Here is a 15,507-nt window from a genome sequence, read left to right as displayed (position 1 = left end):
CCCCCCAACGTCGAAACGAAGGTCAATTGATACCCTCCCGCGCCGTCAATTGACTTGCTCATCCCTAGCCGATAGATACCTCCGCCCTCCTCGCGAAAATGAGCTTCGTCACCCGCCGCGGTCTTTCGACCCTTATCCCCCCCAAGGTACGCTAGCTCTCGGGTATCCCTTTCCGCCCGCCCGGTGTCGTTTGGCGAGAGCTTCTCGGACGGCGGGGTGTCTCTGCAGTTTGGCTAATTGGGATGCATCTAGGTCGCCTCTCCCAAGGTACGATATCTCTTGCGATTCTGACGTGTTTTGATGGATGGCCGAGGTGGTGCGAAGATAACGCCGCGAAAGTCGGAGGTTCGGGCGGGATGGTGCAGGATACGGCCGAAAACTGGGTCAAGAGGTGGACGGGGCTCCTCGGAGCTTTGGCAGGATCGCGAGACGACGGCAGGCGGTGCACGCAGTTGCGACATGCGGTTGGAAGAGGCGGGGGGCAGAGCTTATTCACGCTGGCCGGATTTGATGATGTCTGTTGATTGATGGGGATGGTTGGCTAACATGCGCAATGTTCGATCCAGGCCCTTGGTGCGGACCCCAACGCCGTCCGCATGCAGCGCGTCGTCAACTTCTACGAGAAGCTCCCCCGTGGCCCGGCTCCCGAGGCCAAGGCCTCTGGCATCCTCGGCCGCTACGCCGCTAAGCACTTCAACGGCAAGAACGCCTCTGCCAAGCGTATGTTGCGAGCTCCTCCGAGACGACGAATGTGTAAAGAGACATTGCTGACAGGTCGCGCGCAGCCATCATCCACGCCATCGGATTCCTCCTCGTCGTCGGCTACGCCCAGAACTACTACTTCCACCTCCGTAAGTTTTCGCCTTTGTGTTTTTTTAGGGATCCCTGCGGGCGCGGGGCAGTTCGGACGAAAAGAGATACGAGGTGTAAACGTTTCAACGGATGGGATTTGCTGACGTCTCTTGAACCGTGACAGGCCACCACAAGAACAATGCTCACTAAGCTACTCTCTCCCGATCGGATGTGTAGTTCCAGCCTGGACCCGTAGGCTGTGTAATGGCATTGGGACTGTGTATACAAGAATTAGAAGCTCTATTTTCTCCGAGAGGAAGCTCCTCGGCAAATTCCCTTGTGTCTTGTCACGCTTTGTCTGACGACTTGTGAAGTTCCAACGCTAGCTTTATTGACCTCATGTAGAGCTTACAATGCATGGGCTACGTTGCTGAAGATTGATCAAAAGTCTCGCAGGCAACTGTCCACAAGTCTATATCTGCCTTTATGCCTTTCCACCGAGTATGACCAAGCTTAAGTGCGCCTAGTCCAATCTCAGCATTGTAGCTGCTGCGGTAGGTATACTTATATCCAGCTGTACGGTTCATTCGCTATGTCTATGTCCATTTTTAGCATTAGTGGTGTCAGATCCATCGACTCGTGTAATTGAGATTTCATGACATGGTCTGACGGCCTCAATGAATCACATCTCACATTGAGAGAAGCTCGACCGTCCGACAGCTACGAGTCGACTCGTGAGCTCTGTTTTCCTTTTTTATTTACACTTTGGCATCCCGCACTACTCAGTTATTTTGTATGTCTTCGTTACATACGCACTCTGTCTCAAGAGCTCTCAGAAGCAGTATGTGCCGTCTGCTCATCTATGTTCGGATATGCAGTGACCCCTCAGATGCGACCCCGGATTTCTCGGTTCGGCTAAGGCCACCTACAAGTCGAGCGAGTGGCAGAGGCGACCACAGGTGCCGAGAGTTTGTTTCAGCTAATGGAAAGATTAATCGAAAAGTGAGTGAGTGTTGCGTAATACTCAGTCAAGTCTTTGCACCCCCCACAAACCAATCGACCGACCAGTCAGACAACCACCACTCGCAAGACGGGATGCAACGGGCAAAAGGGAAGAGTTGGGAAAGGGGAGGACTGGGGCATTGAGTTTGAGCTCGCCATACACATGCATCCATCCCAGTGGCGACACAAGACTCCTAAGGTACCAGGTAACAACTGTCGTCGACCAACATTTGGTAGCAGTCAGTAGCCTTGTAAGCTAGGTCTGTAAAACAAGTGTCAGTCGGAGAAGTGCGGGTGCGCACTCGCGGCCCTCTGCGATGCTCAGACTGGGGGACAGGCCGATCAATGCAAAAAGTCCAAGAATAGGCATTCGATGTCGGGGAATCCCGCGTTGGTTGGTGCCTGCCTCTCGTGAGGAAAGAGCAGGGAAGAGACTGGCGGCACAGTACTAGTGGCGCACAGTGAGTCATCTGGCCGCACTGTCACAGCCTCACGAAGCCGTCGGGTCGGTGGTGGTGTGTCCACGTCGGCGGAGAGGCCCCAGCAGGTTCCACTCTTTTTTCCCTCACCTGCCTCCCCTCATTCTCACCACCCACCCACCGTGCCACCTAATGGGTAAAGTCAAGGCAGGGCACCTCAGCCCGGTCCAGTGCTTGAAGTGCGCTGTGTCCCTGCGAGCAGTGTCTGTGCCCATGGTTTCTTTTGGGTTACGATGTTGCAATAAAATACCCCCAGATGGTGATGCGTGAGGAAATAGAATACAGGGTTCATTTAGGCAAGAGATTTACGAGAAACAAATGAAATAGATAAAAGAAAAACAAGATACAGCGGCCTTTGGAGCCAAACGAGCACTGTCAGGACGTACCTAAGGTACACTAAAGTGCCGTCCTTGGGAGTGCGACGGGAACCTATGACCACTACCTGTACCAGCCCGTAGGTGGTTCAGCGCCCAGTGCTCCCCTGCCGCACGCGCACGCTATTCCCTGATTAGGTGCAGCTCCTCTGGAAAATCAACCTCACAACCATCACAGCCGCATCGGTGCCATTTTACACCACCTCGCCTCAGCGCTCCCTTTTTTCTACCTCCCACCTAGAATCCCACGACAATCGGGACGACGATCCGCGACGATTCCCCTTCCCTCGATCGCGACGAGTACCGCGCCGACGATAACCTCGACAACCACCTCAGGCTCGATTATTACCCCGAAACGCCGACCACTCGAGGCAAGCGACCGCCCACCCCAACCTCGCTCCTCCTCCGCAGCGCAGCACGACGTATGATGGCTACTGAAGCCACCCTCGCCCCCGTCGATGCTTCCTCCGAACCCAAGCTCGTGAGTGCTCCCCCTCAAAGTCACCCAGCGCTGCCGGTTGAAAACGCCGAGGGGCGTCGTTTAGAGCTAGGACGGCGACGGACACAATGGAGTTGCGGACGGAGACCACGACGGCAGAGATGCCGGAAGGTCCCCACGTCCCCCCTCCCAACTCCAACCAACACCCATGCCGCATCATGATGGCTAACTTGCGCAAACAGACCAACGACAGCGGCGCCCACGATGGTCCAAACCGCGCAAAATTGAATGGCAGCCCCGCAGCCTTCGATGACCTCGAGAACAAGCACATCACCGGTGTCGAAGAGGCCATCTCAGCAGATGTCAGCGTGAGTGGGGGCTCAGATACGGAAGCATCGAGGGCTCGAGATGGAGAAAAGGGCCACGGAAGGACGTCATCAACCGTCAAGAAACCCGCGACCTTTAAGGCTGTGTCTGTCAACAAGACCTTCCTTGCCGCGAAAGGCGCCGCTGCCGCCGCCGCCGGTAGTACCGCTTCGAAACCCGCCGACAAGAGCTCCGCAAGTTTGTTGAGCTCTTCCCCTTCTGGCACCTCTACCCTTTCGTCGCGACCCCGACTTATTGCAAAGTCGGGCAGCGGCACTGGCAACGTTCCGCGACTTTCGGCAGCCAACGGTACCAACGCATCCGGCCCGGACCCCAGCGCAGTATGGAACAAAAATCGACGTAAGGCTGTCGGGAAATCGTGGAGGCTTTGGTCTTTGCTAATCTTCATCCCCAGCTGCTCCGCCTCCGGAGCCCAAGAAATTCACAGATGAGGAACTTAAGAAGTATGGCATCCACATGGCGAATCGATTGGCCCCGGAAAGCGCACAGGCGCAAGGTAATTGGGCGGACATTGAGGACGATGATGACGACTGGGCGCCCGAGACCATCACCTGGACCGACGGTACCAAGACAACATTGCCGCACCCTGATGAGACTCCCGCTCCGCCTCCCGAACCGACTCCGGCGCCCGCGCCCGCGCCAGCTCCTCCAAAAGAGAAACCGATCGAGAAACCGAAGTCGCCCGCGCCTCCACGCAACGCCCCGTCCCCGTCCATGAAACCCGGTGTTCTTGCCTCTGGAAAGGGTCTGATTCTCAAGGGCGGTTCAGCCGACAAACCAACGCTTGTCGCAAAGCCACCTGCTCCCCCAACACCCGTCAAGTCGCCATGGGCGCCTCTTCCACCCGTTGAAAAAGCGCCTCCCATCGTCGCGGAGCCCCCGCCTCAAGCAGGACACCGATTCGCCCCCAGAGATCAGCCAGGCCGCAACAACACGCCGCCGCCGTATGCGAGAGAAATCGCCGCCGACGACTTCAATCGGTCTGCGTGGAGAGAAGGGCCTGGTGGCGGAAACCGGGAGCTTTTCAACTCCCAGTCTGGTCGTTATGAACCAGTCAATGACCGAAGGGGATCGTTCCGATCTGATGCCAGACAGCCTCCCGTTCTGCAACGCCCCTCCCACTCTGATCATCCTGAGCCTTCTGCGGCTTTCCAAACTAGCAGGACAACGATGCCCGATGGCCCCTTTGGTCGACGCCGCGGATCCTCGAACGTCAGTGGCGGAAGCGGTTCCTACATGCAGAGACCTGGCAAGCACGAAATGCCTCCGCCTCCTCAAGATCTGCTCAATGCGCGCAGAGGTTCTATTACAGGCTCGATCGATAGCCCCGTCTCGCCGCGGAACTTCTCCCCCTCAGGCCTTCAGCATGGCCCCCGGATGCACTCGAACCAGCAGTGGCAGCCCCGCGCTTCCCCGGGTACCAACTACGCCAGCCTTCACTCAGCTGGACCACCCGAGGGACGTCCGGTTCAGCCGCCGCCAATGGCTCGTCTCGAAGAGGATCTGGAATTGCAAAAGAAGATTATGCGCGAGAAGCGCGAGCTGGCAATGCAACGAAGACGTGAAGAGGAGGCACGTGAGGAGGCTGCGAGGAAGGAGCGCATCAAGGCCAAGCTGGATGCCATGGGACCGCCACCGGAACGCAAGAGTGCCAAGAAGGACTCTCCAGAGAGCGCAAGTGCCACCATTCAGCCCCCGGCTCAGCAAGGCGACGGCTCCGCTAGTTCAGACACCGTATCGCAGTCTAGAGAGTCTGCGGCAAGCTCTGGCCCGTCGACCGTACCTACAACAGTGACGAGCGCCAGCGAAAAGCCTTACGGCGAAAGACCTACGACTGGCGACCCCGAACATCGAAGATCTGGACATGACGCAAGACAGCCGAATCTGTGGGACGCGCAAACTCCAAAGCAACCCGACCGCCTGCCGACCTGGGGTTCTGCTGGGCAGCAGGCGAAGAACGTATGGGGATCTCCTAACAATGATCGTGGTCTAGGAAATGGCACATTCAACACTGACATTGGACGCCTCCCTGAGTCACAAGCTGGCCAGCTGCCTCCGACCCAAGCTAGGCAAGGCCCCGCTCCCATTGCGCCGCCCAGCGCACAGCGTGTTCAGAACCAGCCTCCTCCGACAACTCAGCCTCGCCCGGCTCCCGGACCCAATCGTGACTTGAACGAGATGCGGAACAGATGGGCCAACTCAGTGTTGGATGGCGATAAATCACTTCTCGACGAGCGGAGAACTCAGCGTCTCGAGCGTGACCGTCAGCTCAACGAGCGAGGTCTCACTATTGAACAGGCCCAACCCGCAATCAAGGATACTTGGAGACCTTCCGGAGAGGGCAGGCGTGAACCTGCTCATGTTGTTCATCACGATGTTGCAGCCGGCTCCATTCTGCCTCCCACTGGACCAGCCGCATCTCAGGCACGGCCATCCCGGTTCTTCCCCCCCAAGGATAGCAGAAATGACGTCTCAAACCATCCTGCTGAGCGATCCAGACCCAACTCGCCCTCGCCCCCGCCGCCGGAGGTGTACGGCCATCCTGCTTTCGATGGCGACGCTTCGCATCCCCACGTCTCCCTTCCCCGCCCGAGATACGTGGTAAAGCTGCCGCCTTCGGCAGTCGCTGAACCTACAGCAGCCAGGTCCGGCGGATCATTTGCTTGGGCGAGCCCCGCCGGCTACAAGGAACCCAATGTTTACACGCGCGGTGCCTACCAGCAGAACAATGCCTCGCGACAGCAAGAGCACGAAAACTGGCAGGATCGAATCAACAACCTTCTTACCGGCCGTAAGCCGAACTCGCCGCCGAGAGCCCCCGGTGTCGAGCCTGTTAGTAAGAGCGCTCTCGAGTATACAGGGTATTACAACCCCGCAGCAACCGTGTCGCTGCCGCGCTCAGTTATTCAAAACCTTACAGACGACATCAAGTCTTTCACAACGAAGCCGATGGCGGAGGAATGCTTTGAGGAGCAGGAAATGGGATCTCTGCCTCAGATCAAGCTCCCGCATAAGACGCCCGATGCTGCGTGGCACCCTGCCTCTGCTCCGGCCAAGCCCTTGCCTAGGCGCTTCTGGGTGTCGGATGCTGAACCGACGATCCGAGCTCTGTGGTTCCCCCACGAGATGTCATCTGTTGGCAGCGTCTATCGCGTTCAGCTCCCCGGCATGGGCGAAGCAAAGACGATTCCTTTGCCCTTCTCCCGATCAGCCAGCAACCCACGACGCTCGAGTGGACGAGGCGGTCAAAGAGGATCCGGACCCAGCCGAGGCGGCAAGGGCCGTGAGTCCTCGTACTCTGAGGCAAGCACCTCCACGCCGCCCCCTAGCCGCGGCCGCGGCGGCTACCGCGGGCGTGGAGGCGAGACCTGGTCTCGGCGTAGCCCTGCTAGCCAAACGGCATAAACTTGCACTTTTATCACAACTGGCCGCCACCTTTCTGGAGGCAACACACCGACGACTGTACGTACGCATGCCCGAATAAGCAGTGTACAATTTCGAAACCTTTGATTATGATGCTCCACCGGAACGACGTAAGCACCGGAACGCACGCGAACAACTAGGGTTGGGAGGAAGCGAGAGCGAACTCTTTCTGCGCAAACTTTTTTCTTCTTCTTTACAAAAACCACACGAGCAAGCTTCGTACATCACGCTCTCCCCGACCATGGAATCGAACACCACTCCGGAGCCTGAAACCACCCCCCGCGCCTTGCTCTTCGACGCTGATGGAACCTCTTGTTTGATCAAGGTCTCCCGGCTACTTTAAGTACAACCATATTTACATACGCAACGACGAATCGGAGAGAGGGGCGGAAAGACGGACGGCGGCTGGGGTTGGGAGAACCGGGAGGGAAAAAACGCGGTCTTTTACTACAAACCAACCTACCTGACTGATACTAAACTTGGGGGTGGAGGTGTACGGGATGGAAACATCGGGACGGGGGAGAAGCCTACGGTGTCCCTTTAGTAATTGCAGTTCAGAAAATACACAAACAAAGGATGAAAAGACAGTGGCTTTGCTGTTTGAGATTCTGGTTACTTTGATGGGTGATGATGTCGTGATGTGTGATATGATCCAGTTGTTGTCTAGAACGACAGCCAAACTTGAAGACAACAATGACGAAACTACTCTAGTCTCGCTTTGGCGTGCTTCGAAGGCGTTGGACGCGAGACTGGATATCTTAAGGAGGTTACGGAGATACTCTTTGCATATAAAGGCTCGGCGCAGATCAGCTTTCTTCTCTTTTCCTAGCCACCGACAATTGAAGGGGGCGTTGGACGGTATGGCTACGAGACGGTAACTTTCCGGTGGCCTTCCCAGTTGAATAGGTTGAATCCTGGTGACAGCTACAACCGGGGCCAACAACACTATGATTTCTGCGGGAGAGGAGGGGCAACATATCTGGGCTGGGGGTTTGAAGTTATATGCAGTTCGCGGCCTGAATTTCAGCTGATTAAGTATTACTTGCCTATAAAAGCCTGGCTCAAATCTTGTTGTTCATTTTGAACCACCGACAATGGGGGGCGACCGGGGGGCGGCGAAGAACATTCGATGATCGGTGATACTCGCTGATTGTAAGTTTTGTTCTTACCGTGGCCAGCAGCAAGGCGATGTCTGCAAGAGTTGACATGGGCAGCGCTATCCGTCTATTCGTCAATAATACTTGTAAGGGGCTGAGAAGCGATGTGTGACGATGGCCGGATGAAGATTTCGGGGCTTAGAATTGGGCCTGCTGCCGGTGAGCATCGAGAACTCGACGGAGATGAGCTAGTTGACACAGAATTAGAGGTTGCTGTAATCTATCGCCCCTGGACGCACTAATGGGGTGTCTGCTTCTGTGGAAGAGGGAGTCGTCTGGGACTTGGGCTTTTATAGGTGAGGTTCGGGTGTTGATGGCGATCTGAAAGTGCCGATTTACGTTCCCGGCTCACTGGTTGAGGGGTTCTCGTATCGGACGGATGTGTCTGAGAAGGCATGAGAGCGAAAGATGGCTGCGACTCGAAGGTATGATGCGTCGGAAGTCCGATGATCCTACAGGATCTAGAGCCCAGCTTCTGGTATAAGTAGGCGCCGTGCTTACTTCGTTGGATGTGAAGAGGGCAGATTGTTAGGAATCGTACTCTTCATTCGCCGCCACAAAGGCCGGGAGAGTGTAGTATGCAACTTCTTTCGAGGTATTGTCACCTCCGCAGAGGCGTAGCCGCAGTGGACCAACACGCACTTTCCGTGCGGAAACTGTACTGGAATACCCTGCGTATCAAAGTTGAATATGCAGAAAGCAAGAGACATGAGGAGAGACTAAGCAAAACCAGGCGTACCGCTGAGGAGTGGGAGACGCTGCCTGGGGTTGCAACTTCCGAAATGGTTTGAGAGCACCCTGCTAAAAATTGCCTTTGCCTGTCAAATCCTAGACGCAGACGACGGACATTGGCTGCTGAGAGAAACAGGTCTCGCTCCCCCGAGCGAGCTTTTATGCTATTCATTTACTGCGTATTGAGTAACTCGATTCGGCTTCGTGGTAGGGTCTTGTACATCATAGAGAATCAGACACGATGGGGAAGAGCAGCAAAGTCGCTTCCAGATGGCGTCGGTGTGGTGGTGTGGGATCGGCCGAGCACTCAGATGCTGTCCACTAGAAGAAGTACACACGGTAAGTGCGTTTCCTTAACTTAATTTCGTACGCAGTTGAGCGTTATTCCAAAGGGGATACGTGAGAGGGACTGACGGTGGGCAAGGATCGATGGCAAGCTGAAATGATTTTGAACATTGACTGATTATCTGGTATGAACTTCGCGGCTCTTCTTTGTCCCGGTGGACAAAGTTTCCAAAGGCTTCCTGTACAATTGCGTTGTCGTATCATGTCATCTCAATTCCTGTTTCTAATTTGTAGTCCACTCCACCAGACAGCACTGGATCTGTCCTTCGTCACACTGGAACAGCGATCTTCTTGCTTCGGCGTGAGTGGAGTTGCTGTGGCTTCCAGCTACATTTCAGGGGGTGGTCCTCAGTGTTCAAAGTATTAGAGACCTGACGTGTGCTTTTTATGTAGTTCTTGCTATTTGGCTCCATCTTGTTATCATCACACTATTACCCTGTTTTTTTCTTTGATTTTGTGGTTCACGCAAGAACTCCCAGAAAGGTAGATTACATCATGTTTCAGTTCTTGGGTCATTAACTACCAGCTCGTTTGCGGTCCATCGATGGTATAGCAATTGAGGGCACGCTGGACTCGGAAACTTTTATCACAATCAGCAGTGACGTGAGACGGGTTACAAGGGACTGATGCAGTTTTCTCATTGAAAGTCTCCTTTCACAAAAACTTGCTGTCGTCTTTGAATTTTGCTCTAGTATTGCTGAAGAAACAACATAGGTATTGGAGCGCAGGACGAGGAAAAGTAAGTTGGCTCGTCAGCGTTTGCAATAGAGAACTCATTGTCCTAAATAAAAGGAGCTCAAAATACCTAGGAATAGGTTCTCCAAGCTTACATGACACCTGCGAGATGGCACCAGTGATTGGTTAATTGTTTCAGTGGGAAGACAGGGTGCCGAATCTTTTTATGTTGCGAAAATGGGTTATATCTATAAAGAAAAGAAAAGCCGAGTTGCTTATATATATTTTTCAACTAGGCCTGAAGCAAAACTTCTATGGGACAATGGGGAGAGTTTTGACACTATTCTCAGCACGTAGGGCGGCAACTTCAAGTCGCGCAAAGCCACGGTCTATGGTCCATGACGATTCTGAAAGAATTGCTTGCATGTCTTCGCTATTCGGCGCCTAGACACAATAGGCGAAGGAATATGAGGAGGGATGCCGGACATTATGGAGGGAAAATTGCAAGCCAATCTTGCTTTAGATTGTCTTTGCCTGATCCACGTTCATCTGTTCGCCATTGACAAGATGAGAGTGCCTCAGTGTATGGGGGGGGGGGGGGGGGGGGGGGGGCATAGCGAAGTAACAACCCAACAAAACCCACTCGTTTTCAGGTTTGTGATAAGCCGTTTACAGAGAACCTAACTAGACAAAAGCATGATCGCGGAGGTATCCAGATGCCCAAGATACAGACGGCCGAAGCTGACATTCATGTCCCAACTGGATGCAACTATCTTGATTTTCTAAGAGTAGCTCTAATTCTACTCATCGCCCAAAACGTCGAATGGGTTGGACGACCTCTTCTTCTCCGGTAACGCTTGAGGCTCAGTCTCGGCCATCTTCTTCCTCTTCTTCTTCCTGTTCTTTGCCTCTTTCGCAGGAAGCAAATCACTCTCGGGTATCTCGAGTGCTTCTGCAAGCTTAGCTAGGTTCCCTTTGCCAAGCAAGGCCAGGGTTCCGTCTACTGTTGGCCACTCCGTCAAAGACGGCAGGGATTCAAGAAGGTCACGGAGCCTGTCAAGGCCTTTGGGCACCTTTGCGGGTTTCACGACATCCAGAAGGACCAGGACCTGAGAAAGGAGACGGAGGGAGTAGAGCATGGCCTGGACCTGCGCTGACAGGTGAACGACGTCCCATGGGATGAGGCCGGAGCCTGCCTCCACTGAAAGAGCCTGTTTGACTGCTCCGACGCATACATCGTACTTGCCGTCGACCTTGGAGCAAGCCAGGACCTGTTGAAGAGCCACAGTCTGCCAAAGTGACTCCGCCTCTCCCAGACTATTCTTGACTTGGCTCAGAGTGTCATAAAGAAAGTCGGTGTAGTCTTTGATAGATGTCCGAGGAAGAATGATGACATTCTTCCCTTGATTCATCCCGTTGTACACTCTTCTGTACTCTCGGACAGGGGGCGACGCTCCTGGTTTCAGCAGGGAAGCCAAACTATACGCCAACTGCCGGACAGAAGCGCTGCTATCCCATGCGCTTGCACGAGCAGGACAGTCTAGGAGTGGCGGAAGGCACATCATGCACCCTTCTGCACCTTTCTCCTCAGATGAGGCAGCGGAGGCCCCTGAGTAGCCCACGAATTGGAGGACGATCTCTGACAGCCTGGCATCAAGCTTGGGATTCTTCAAGCTCCCAAGCACGGGGACTGCGCTCCAATCCGTTGTATCCAGAGCTTCATATGGCCTACAGAAGCTGTGGAAGTCTTCCGGATCAGCAACATCTCCCTTGCAGCTCTCGAGGACTTGCGAGAACTTTGGCCTGCTGGACTTGGAAAGTTCGTATCCAAACCGCCGCATGCCTTGTCCCTCTGGTAGCTTCAAACGCTTCTCCACGTCCGAGGGACAGAACTTCAACCCAAGGAGGCCATCCTTTCCATCTGCAGAGCCTATGTGGAGATCCTTGAAAAAGACAACAGCCCCTTCGTTGAGGTCGTGTATTGTGAGGTCAGAGTCGGAGGTTATGATGGTTCCTCCGTTCTTCAGGACATCGTCTGCACAGTAAGCGTCCGCCTCGCCCGGTACCAGACGCACCAAGTCCGCATACTTGTCAGTTTGGCTGAGCTTGTCGACCACGGCAGCGACCAGGAATGGCGGGGGCGGGGTCAGGGGCTGTTCTCTCTTTGGTGCGTCTGTCGGAAAGAGAGGAGGCTGCCTGTGGTGTGTGGCTGAGACCTGCTTGGCTGAACAAGCATTGGGGAATGTTGAGTGAAAGAGCTTGAGTTGTGTTGAAGTCCTCAGTATTCTGTCCAGTCGGACAGGAATCTTTGATGGCGGGAGGAAGCCATCGAAGTAGATCGCAGCTCTGCAACGCGTAAGTCTTCCAAGATACGATGGTGCATTGGCTAAGGCATGGTACATGGAGATGTTGTGACTCGTGAGCTTGTCCAGCCAAGCGATGGTAGTGTCACTGAGCAGTTGGTAGGAAGGAAGGCCGGTGCTGCTCCTGGTGCAAAGGTGGTAGATGTGATACGCCAGTGCAGGGCCGTCGATCACAACTCTGTCGCCGTCCACAGGAGCGAGAACCCCATATGGAGCGAGGTGGTGGATCAAGTGAGGGATGCCCATCTCAATTTCCGTTTCTCATTGAGCGCACTTCAAATCTTACACTTCCAAGCGTATGTCAGCGGGAACAAATAGTGAATGGACTGCGTGGAGGAGTTTTTAAACCAACCTCAAAATCATCTATGAAAATTCGCAGGCGAGTATTTTCGGGTAGTGAGTCATATATAGAACACCAATAGTCTTCTAAACTTGGCGAATATTCTTCCCAAACTTTTCCCCCTGCATGAACGGTTGGGTCGTTGCCTATCGAGGCGCACCTTCTTCACGACCTTGATACTGGCTGCACCTGCTTCGGAGGGGCGCAAGCAGCATCGCGGGGTCCCAGTGCCCAGCACGGTGCAGCTGAAAATTTCGGTGCGAACGAGGCTTGTCCGGGTCGGATAAATACAGTACGAATGATGGCTTCATCCGCCAGGTTATGACAGCCGCACTGTGCCGTCCCCCACTCTTCAGCTGGCCCGACCCCGTTTGTCGGCTTAACCACCCCCGGCCTCCCCCCCCCTGCGCCCAACTCAATTTTTCCTTTCGCAGCAGCCCGCAAATAAAAGCTCCCCGCTACGCGAACCCAAACTCTTCGACCCTCTCGCATTCTTCTTCGCAAAATGCGCGGCACTCTCATCTTCGCGGGCTCTTCATGCCCGGCCCTCACTACTCAAATATGTGAGAACCTGGGCATGGCTCCTGCCGAGGCGGAGCTTACCCAATTTTCCAATGTAAGCTGAAGTGCGATCTTTGTTCTTTGGCCAATCCCCAAAAGACACAAAATTCTGCTGCCGTCAACACCAACGGCGGGGAGTCGGCGAGGATGGGACTCACGACCTGTCGCGGCCTCTTCTCTCTCCGGCTCTTGCCTTGATTGGACTAATTCCAAACTTGTTTGGACTCCCTGTTGAGGCTAACCCGTCACACAAAAGGGCGAGACGAGCGTGCGAATCTTGACCAGCGTCCGAGAGAAGGACGTCTTCGTCGTCCAGTCCGGCAGCGCTAATGTCAACGACACCATCATGGAGCTGTTGATCATGATCTCGGCCTGCAAGGGCGGCTCGTCGAACAAGATCACTGGTAAGCACAACCTCTTGCTCACTCAACCCACTATTATCGCGTCGCTAACCCTTCCCCTTCCAGCTGTGCTGCCGTACTTCCCCTACAGCCGCCAGTCCAAGAAGAAGTCCCACCGCGGTGCGATCACGGCGAGGATGCTTGCAAACCTCCTCGGCGTCGCTGGCGTTAAGCACGTCATCACCGTCGACCTCCACGCGTCTCAGATGCAGGGCTTCTTCAAGTGTCCCGTCGACAACCTCCACGCTGAGCCCTTGTTGGCGAGGTGGATCCGCCACAACGTGCCGAACTGGAAGGAGGCTGTTGTCGTATCCAAAAACGCCGGCGGTACCAAGCGTGTGACATCGCTTGCGGACGCCCTGAAGCTGAACTTTGGAATGGTCACTACCGAGAAGAAGCGTGGTGGCAACATGACATCGAGCATGATCATGCACCACCTTGACAATCTCGACCGCGAGCCTGTCTTGGAGAGCAGTCGCACTCCGCCTGCCCCTAGACCAACCACCCCTCCTGCCACCGGTCGCGCTGCTAGAGTCAGGGCCGACGCCCACGGCTCGCCTCAGCACACCAATCCCCCGCGCTCTCATCCCAGCACCATGGATGACCGGCCAACGACCCCTACACAGTCCAAGCCCACCAACGGTGCTACGGATGACGACGAGGAGGGCGATGCGGAGTATGATGACCGCCGCGCTCACGAAGTCACCCACGGACGTCTTGTCCAAGGCCACATCGTGGACGACGACTATCCATCGCCGGCTACCTCGACCGCGGGCGGCAGCGTCCGTGACGACGACCCGATGGCTATGTCTCAGGCATCGTCCTTCTTCGCTCCTCAGCCCCATGCGCTGGGCGGCTCCGGCGACGCGGTTCCTGAGTCAGACGAGGAAGATGAGGTCCTCAAGGACCCCAAGGTCGAGCACATGATCACCCTGGTCGGCGATGTCAAGAACAGGACCGTATTCATCGTGGATGATATGATCGACAAGCCAGGCTCCTGGATCGCTGCGGCCGAGACTGTGGTGAAAAAGGGCCGCGCGAAGAAGGTCTACTGCATGGCGACCCACGGTGTCTTTGGTGGTGACTGTCTTGAGCAGATGCAGAAATGCGAGTGCATTGATGCCATCATCGTGACCAACAGCTTCCCTATTCCCGAGGACCAGGCCAAGCGCACCCCCAAGCTTGTCGTCCTGGATCTTTCCTTCCTCCTCGCCGAGGCCATCCGTCGCAACCACTACGGCGAGTCAATCTCTCCCTTGTACCAGCACATCCTGGACTAGAAGAATTCAGCAAAAGAGCGTGAGGCGGAATCATGTCATTCTATGCCAGAACATCACGGCTTCTTTTTTTGCATTTCTTTCTTGGTCTAAGAACTGGACTCTGGGCATCGTGTGCGTTTTCATTGGCATCCTTGGGAGGTGTGATGGCATTCTAGCGCGGCGTTTGGGAGGCGGCAACGGCACAGTGGAAAAAAGCCAGAATGGCGGCAACACAAAAGTGCGACCTGGGAATGGTCTGCCACTTGAAACTTTTTTTAACATGGTCAGTATTAGACATGAATTATGATCTTGATACCTCATCCGACCGCAACCTTTACGGTGTGTGTGTCTCGTGTGTGCTACACTAATATTTCCTTTTCTTGACTTCTTGGACAATCTCCTAGGAGAGTCTCTTCCCCCCCAACGATGCTGTCTTCTGGACAGCAAGGGCTATCTTCATCCCAGAAGAAGTCCTTAACGGAGCGTTGGTAGATCAAATTTTCGACTAAAAGAAGACCCCTCGCTCAGTCTGCCTTTATGGCGTTCACCACCTCCGGGATGGGTGGGCGAGGGGTAAGAGAAACCTTCGAACATGCTTTTCCTCCGTGAAATATTCTTTGACTTGTGCCAACTTGATTCACTACCTTTGCCAGTAACTGGTAACGGTTTGAGGATTTTTTTATCTGTAGTTACACAGGGTAATAATAATACAAGCAACTCAATCTCATCTCATCTCTGGTTTTCCTCTTTTTTTTTTCTCTCATGATCCGTTCGTGAC

General features: G+C 54.6%; 4 protein-coding genes across 4 annotated transcripts; 3 read left to right on the top strand and 1 right to left on the bottom strand.

Moving 5' to 3' along the window:
• Positions 1-98: 98 nt before the first annotated feature.
• CGGC5_v004204 (ATP synthase subunit f) lies at positions 99-1,002 on the top strand (the record flags this gene model as incomplete). Its single annotated transcript, XM_032032962.2, has 5 exons — positions 99-146; positions 253-267; positions 567-720; positions 786-851; positions 977-1,002. The coding sequence occupies 5 exons, from the start codon at positions 99-101 to the stop codon at positions 1,000-1,002; spliced, it is 309 nt and encodes a 102-aa protein (XP_031887463.2).
• Positions 1,003-3,074: 2,072 nt separating this feature from the next.
• On the top strand, positions 3,075-6,878 carry CGGC5_v004203 (uncharacterized protein; the record flags this gene model as incomplete). The annotated part of the gene is made up of 3 exons (XM_032032963.1): positions 3,075-3,128; positions 3,329-3,812; positions 3,868-6,878. The coding sequence occupies 3 exons, from the start codon at positions 3,075-3,077 to the stop codon at positions 6,876-6,878; spliced, it is 3,549 nt and encodes a 1,182-aa protein (XP_031887462.1).
• Positions 6,879-10,605: 3,727 nt separating this feature from the next.
• CGGC5_v004202 (uncharacterized protein) lies at positions 10,606-12,414 on the bottom strand (the record flags this gene model as incomplete). Its single annotated transcript, XM_032032964.1, has 2 exons — positions 10,606-12,151; positions 12,206-12,414. The coding sequence occupies 2 exons, from the start codon at positions 12,412-12,414 to the stop codon at positions 10,606-10,608; spliced, it is 1,755 nt and encodes a 584-aa protein (XP_031887461.1).
• Positions 12,415-13,013: 599 nt separating this feature from the next.
• On the top strand, positions 13,014-14,750 carry CGGC5_v004201 (Ribose-phosphate pyrophosphokinase 1; the record flags this gene model as incomplete). Its single annotated transcript, XM_032032965.1, has 3 exons — positions 13,014-13,124; positions 13,326-13,473; positions 13,537-14,750. The coding sequence occupies 3 exons, from the start codon at positions 13,014-13,016 to the stop codon at positions 14,748-14,750; spliced, it is 1,473 nt and encodes a 490-aa protein (XP_031887460.1).
• Between the last annotated feature and the right edge of the window lie 757 nt (positions 14,751-15,507).

This window comes from Colletotrichum fructicola (assembly GCF_000319635.2).
Source record: "Colletotrichum fructicola Nara gc5 chromosome Unknown KSG_Nara_v1_contig02, whole genome shotgun sequence".
Lineage (NCBI taxonomy): Eukaryota > Fungi > Ascomycota > Sordariomycetes > Glomerellales > Glomerellaceae > Colletotrichum > Colletotrichum fructicola.
The sequence above is the reverse complement of the archived record's forward strand: the minus strand, read 5'-3'. Positions and strand labels throughout refer to the sequence as shown.